We start from the raw sequence: 6,665 nt of genomic DNA on the forward strand, positions 1-6,665 counted from the left end.
TGCCCTCCCAGGTGATACCGATATGTGAAATTTTGGGTCTTGGCCCAAGGACTAATAATGTGAAGTGAGCAAAATGTGTATGAAACAAAAACTAAACAGCAGGACAATAAGATGGTGACTGAAGCTGCCTGCAGGTGGAGCTGAAAGACAACACATCTCCACAGGTCAGCTTTCCTGAGGCAGCCCTCTGCCTCCAGTCACTCAGCCTGGATTTTCAAATAGTAGAGGTCCATGTTTGTATTGATTTTGAATTTGTGGGTTTATTTAATTTATTTTATTCTGTATTTTGATATTGGGTGTGTGTGTGTGTGTGTGTGTGTGTGTGTGTGTGTGTGTGTGTGTGTGTGTGTGTGTGTGTGTGTGTGTGTGTGTGTGTGTGTGTGTGTGTGTGTGTGTGTGTTATTGCTTATTGCTTTCAGAGTTTCAAAGAGCCATTCTCTCTAAACTGTTCATCACTGATCTCCTGTCATCCAGCCCAGGAGGCTTCACAGCTGCGGTCACAGCATCACATACAGAGCGCAACTTTGTATCATTCAAGTGAGTTGCATAATTATTAAATTATGAATAATAATTAACCGTGGATAGGCTATAATAGGACGCCGTGCTTGCCGAACGTCAGCGGTAATGATAAGAACCACATTTCCCACAAGGTATTGCGCCGCCCACAAGGAAATTGGTTTGGTAAATAACCTCTTCCTGGTATGAAGGTGTTGTGTTTGTGAACGCAGCTCGTATTCTGGACGTTGCGACTTTTTAGATGTGGAGTGTTTCTAAATGAGGTAGGACGTCCACGCGCGTTTTCAAAACGTCAACTTCCAACGTGTTGTGCAGCCACTGTGATAAGGACAACTTTACAAGGCTTCATTTAAAACTCCGCGCAGTTAAGGTCACATTACTGAAAGCGAGGAAACGCGTCGACCGCGACGTGACTACAGTTAGCCTACTGTCGACACTCTGTCATTCGGTTTACTAACAGTGTGTTTTTATTTTATTTTTAACGTAGACAGGGGTCGCCAGGTAATTGTATAGTATTGGTTAGCCGGTGCGTCAGAGCTACGCCAGTGTTGAAATGATGCTGCGTTCGAGACAACTCGGAACTCAGAATCTCCCAGTTGAAAACTCCGATTTCCGACTTCAAAGCGTTCAGGCAGCACGCCAGAGTAACCAAAAACATGGATGACCGGGGAAAACTTTGCATTCAAAGTGCTTCACGCAAGGCATTAAAACATTACAAAGGGCACAAAAAGGAAACATTTTAAAATAACGAAACATATATTTCAAAGAGAAACGTGAATTTGCTGTGTTCCACAACACCAGTAGGCTAGGTGTGTTGTTTACCATAAGTTAATATTGTAGGCTACCTATCTTTCATGACGTTTTAATGTATTTTGGCAGTCGGGGTGGATTTCTTTGCTGAGCGGGAGCTGCGATATGAGGTGACGTTCGGGTGCACTTTGAGGAGGTCGGAAAAATCCGAATTCCCAGATGTCTCGAACGCAGCATGAGAATATAGCCTGTCTGTTGTGCCATGAGTTCACTCCAGATGGATGTATGATAGGCTATAGCCTATTTATCACATGCTAAAACCTTTGTGTTCACACTACTTCAATATTCCCTAAAAATCTGACATTGTCATTAGTTTGAGAGGAAACTGTGAACTGCTGAACATCACACTCCTACTTACTTTTTCTTTTTTTACTATTTCCATCTTATCTAGAGGCAGCAGATGCAGCGGGGAGGCCCCTCATCTCCCAGCTGCTCCACCTCCACCTCCACCTCAGACTGCTTCCCCCTCGGCCACCTTGAAACAGACGAATGTGGAAGTGAGACCTCAGCTGAACCAGAGAAACACGAAGTGAGAGCAAATAGCAGTAAGAATATCGGTCAATGATTGACGGGGAGGAATCATGAGACAGAGTTGTGATTTGGAGTTATATTCAGTGTAGTAGAGTAGGAAGTGCTTTCAGTTTTACTGCAGCTGTGGACAAGGTAAGGTCACAACGCATTTCTGACTAAAAAACGTGTGATAAGATTTTAACTTTGAGAGAAAAGTCAAATTTAAGAGCTGCACACCTATTTCTATTGCAATTTATTTGTGATTGCTTAACTTGAGTACTTTATCTTGTAATTCAGATATATAGTAATTGAATTTTGACTGGTAGCTGCTACTTAAATCCACTGCAGAGGCTGATTGGACGATGTCCTGATTTGGTGAATGTGCCAGTGTTAAAACCAGCCTAGATTCTATTTAATTTTTTATTTTTATTTAACCGGATGAGTCATTGAGAATAAATTCTTATTTGCAATGGTGACCTGGCAAAAGGCAAAGCCCTTTGAGGGACAGGGGGAAGGAGCAAAAAAGGATTAAAGTTAAAAACTGTTAGTAGGCTACACCATCAACACATTTGATCTGGTGGGACATCTAGTTTCCATTTAGCCTTTTTCCCAACAAAATGTTAAAATGTAGACATTGATATTTTAAATATGAGTGATTCTTAAAACCTGTAAGACCTGCTTTGACCAGCCCGGTGTGTAATTTATTTATTTATTTCGGACCTGTTAATTGAATCAGACTTCATCACACACAATTTCAGTTACACAATATAAGCAACATGACCGAAAGGGAAAACGGGAGAAGCATAAAGCTTATCAGGTCCCGCCCCGATTACCATTCAGAATACATTCATTTCATCACAATTTTTCTTTCTTAGCATACGTGATACAACAGCAGAGCTGCGATCTGGACTCCAGACAGCCAGTCCAGAATAATGTTAGACCCCTCAATTTATAATTGTCTAGAATAGAGTTTCGTATTTCTTTTTTAAAAGCCCACAAGTTTCTTGATTTTTTAACCTCATCAGCTAATTTGTTCCACTGTTTGACACCAGTGACTGAGATAGAAAAGGATTTTAGCGTAGTTCTCACTCTCCTCTGCCTAAATGACATATTTCCTCTCAGATTGTGTGTCACTTCTCTGTCTATGAAAAAACCTTGTAAGTTACGCGGAAGGTCCCTGTTTGCGGCCCTGTACATAATTTGCAGAGTTTTGTAATACTGTAGGTGGTGACTAACTCATGTTAGGATTGGATCAGCGCACAGCACTGTCACTGTCAGTCTAACCGCCACGCTGTCCCTGCTGTCCTTCTGTTCTGATTGTACTGTTTTACTGTATTCAGCCCACAGACGGGTCCAGGATGAGGTCCATAATGATCTTCTACATATGCTACCTGCTGTGTCTGGCTCTGGGCCTGGCCTGCGTGGTGTGCGTGTTCTTCTGGAACAGTCAGTGGCGCGGCGGGTTCGCCTGGGACGGCAAGGCCCGGCAGTTCAACTGGCACCCGGTGCTGATGGTCACAGGTCTGGTGGTGGTGTACGGCATCGGTGAGAGACTTTTTTTTTTTTTTTTTTTTTAATTTGGATCACAGAGTTTCATTTCTGTTTCTCACTTCTGTTCCTCCTTTCTGACAGCCAGACAGTGTTTAGGTAATTACACACTTTAGGTTTCATACAGACCCGGTCTATAATTTGATGCATCATCGCAGTAACATAGATGTGAGGTTATGTCCACAGTGACAGTTTTGTTGCTTTAGATTCCACATCTTTGTGAGTGACAGTATTCTTCTGGAATCAAGAAAAAAAGAGTTTCAGCAATGAACTGTAACTGTCTTTTTCATACAGCACAGTGTTCTGGACATTTTACAGTGATGATGGCTTCTCATTCATGTGAGCACCATTACAGTCTTGGGAAGTTCACACTTCTGCCACATTTCCCCTACGAGCAGATAATCTCATCAGATTGTGGAGAACTGTGCTGCTAATATTTGCATATGAATGTGTGAAGAAGTAATGTTTTCTCCCGAATGCATGAATGAGCTAAATTCCTTCACCTCATTAGGTGTAAATACACTGTGTCATGATGACTGTCGCTGTCCATCCCAACATTTAACGGTGTCAAAAGTTTTCAGACGAAATGAAACAGAAACACACTGATTTTTTTAATACAAGATTACAAGAGTTTTATATTTATTTCTTATGCACAAATGTACATACATTAGAAGTGAAACTGTTCACCCAACTAGTGCCACAGAGATTGTGAATCAAGAATTATTTGATAAAAATTAAATGAAAAAACAACACAACAATAGCCCATCAACATGAAAAATGTGAATATAATATTTATCAAGTTATAGTTCATATGATATGAAGTCAGTGGACAGCAGTAACCTCCATATTATGTTCCACCATCATAAATGTAAGTGAAAGCAGCATGTTCTCAGAGCAGCAGCTGCAGTTTCATTTGCACCATCTGTGCGAGAGGAAAATAAACTTAAGGTGAGAAAATGTTATGATTGTGCCAGCTGTTTGATGGCCTGTGTAGACATCGCGGTTGATTCAAATCAATGCACACCCGATCGGTCGCAAGTCAGCTACAGATATAACTGTAGGTTTTTCAGACCGTTCTTTAGTAATGAAATACAGTATAATCTTATCATACTTGTTATTCTAATGAAGCAGTAACTGAAAGTCACGGTTCATTTAAAATAATCACGTAGACATCATTTTAGGAAGATATGGACAAAGACAGGTAGTGAACTGCTTTTACTATCTTTTTAACTGCCTTTAAAAAAAAAAAAAAAAAAACTGTCTACTTCTTCTCTTGACTTCACCTGTTTTATCTTTAAGTTGTCTTTCCAATTCTGAAATACACAGTTGAAAGGAAATGTAGTTTATCCACGACCAGGGTGTATCACATCGCTTTTTCACATTTCACAAAGACGAGCATGCAGCAGATATCTCAAATTCTATAGTCCCTGGCGCGAGTCAAACTCCGTAATACTATATCCTTTGTTTCCCATAATGTAAATCATTAGTACGGAAGCGTATTGCATTCACTTGAAAATGAAAAAGCTCTGTTTTTTCGGGGTAATTCATTTTTGTTCCTGTTTTTCAGAGTGATTGATTCTTCAGTTTTTCTGAGTAATTTCTTGCAGTTTTTTGGGGGTAATTTTATTTTTCTGACTTTACGAGATTTCAAAATCCCGCGAGAGGCTCCCACCAAAGTAACGTAAGGACTGACTTCAAAATAAAGGTGCTACATCAGAAACTATGATGAAGTGGAGGCTGACTTGACCGCAGCAGTTAAATGTTACTTGAAGGAGGAAGTTTCTCACAGGATTTTGAAATCTTGTTAAGTTAAAAAAAAATATTCCTCTGAAAAACTGAAAAAAAAAATATTACTCAGAAAATAGGGGGGGGGGAATTAACTTCTAAGAAAAGCAGAAAGTGAATGCAATACACTTCCGTTCATTAGCACCTTTCCTGCCAGACAAAAGCCCATATGTTTTCCGTTGGTTGCCCCCCTCTGCAGGAGCTGTGTTGTACCGCATCCCCCTGACCTGGGGTCAGAATAAACTCCCCTGGAAGCTCCTTCACGCTGCGCTGATGCTCCTCGCCCTGGTGCTGTCCATCGTGGGACTTTGCGCCGTGTTTGGCTTTCACAATGCCAACAACACCCCCAACCTCTACTCTTTGCACAGCTGGATTGGTATTGCTGCTACAGCTCTTTTTGCCGTTCAGGTACACAGGTTGAAATGCAAGGACAGAATTATTTGAGTGCAAATGTCGTTTCCCTTGTGTTCTCACTGTCCGTTCATATGTCCGTCCAGTGGGTGGTGGGCGTGGCCGGCTTCCTCCTGCCCTGCTCCCCCGTATCACTACGAGTACTCCTAAAACCCGTCCATGTGTGGATGGGAGGCAGCATCCTGTGGCTCAGCATCGCTGCCTGCATCTCTGGAATTAACGAGAAACTCTTCTTCGTCCTGTAAGTGTCGTTTTCTCTGTTACTTTTTTATGAATTATTTAATTTCAGAGAGACAATCACCAACTGATTTTTTTTTTCACAGTAAAGGAACCACCAATGGAACGCAGCCGTACTCTAAACTTCCAACGGAGGCGTTGTTAGCAAATTCATTAGGAGTTCTGATCGTAGCCTTCGGTTTGGTCGTCCTGAAGATTTTATCCCAACACGAGTGGCAGCGGCCGGACTCTCGGCCCGAGGAGCTGGCTTACACGGTGAGATCAGTGCAGCCGATGTGCATTAAATGAGACTGGAGGATTTAATTTTTACAAAGTATTACAGCCTTTATCTACTCTCTTCCACAGCCATTGCTTCAAGAAGAAAATGAATGAAGGAAGGACATTCCCAAACTACACACTGCATGACACCCAGCCATGCAAACTCAACTGTTGAACTGGCCTGGAAATGTCCGCTCTGAGTCCTCACCTGCACTGTGTAAAGATGATCTGCATGTAAATATTTATTTGAACTTATATTTAAGAGTGCCTTTTTGCCCAAAGAACAATTAAAATGTGTTTCATGAGAAAAGTGACATATTTGTCTTGTCTATAAATTCTTTAATGTTGCATCATGCAGTAAAAGTCAAACTGAGTCCAAGGACATTATCCGCCAGGGTTTTTTAACTACAGTCTGATGAAAGAGCTTTGAACGAGACACAAGTTCAAAGTGCTTTCACAATAAAAGTTTACTCCTAGAAGTTAAAGGGCAACTATGCAAGTCGCTTTTCCTCTGTTTTGCTAACCCTCCTCTCAGCCATGTGCATTTGTTTTCAGTGAAGCCGGTAAGAAAGCAATTGATAGAGGAGGTG

General features: G+C 41.4%; 1 protein-coding gene across 2 annotated transcripts; it reads left to right on the forward strand.

Moving 5' to 3' along the window:
- Positions 1–661: 661 nt before the first annotated feature.
- cyb561a3a (cytochrome b561 family, member A3a) lies at positions 662–6,389 on the forward strand. Of its 2 annotated transcripts, none has more exons than XM_083979105.1 (7): positions 662–779; positions 1,718–1,855; positions 3,177–3,381; positions 5,369–5,577; positions 5,667–5,821; positions 5,904–6,072; positions 6,163–6,389. In XM_083979105.1, exons 2-7 carry the CDS (start codon positions 1,727–1,729, stop codon positions 6,187–6,189), a joined length of 894 nt encoding a protein of 297 aa, XP_083835231.1. In that variant the 5' UTR covers positions 662–779; positions 1,718–1,726; the 3' UTR covers positions 6,190–6,389. The 2 variants fall into 2 exon arrangements, with proteins under 2 accessions (XP_083835231.1, XP_083835232.1); XM_083979106.1 differs by having other exon boundaries at positions 692–779; positions 1,718–1,989.
- The last annotated feature ends 276 nt before the right edge of the window (positions 6,390–6,665 follow it).

The sequence above is a fragment of the Trachurus trachurus genome (genome assembly GCF_905171665.1).
Source record: "Trachurus trachurus genome assembly, chromosome: 9".
NCBI classification, from domain to species: domain Eukaryota; kingdom Metazoa; phylum Chordata; class Actinopteri; order Carangiformes; family Carangidae; genus Trachurus; species Trachurus trachurus.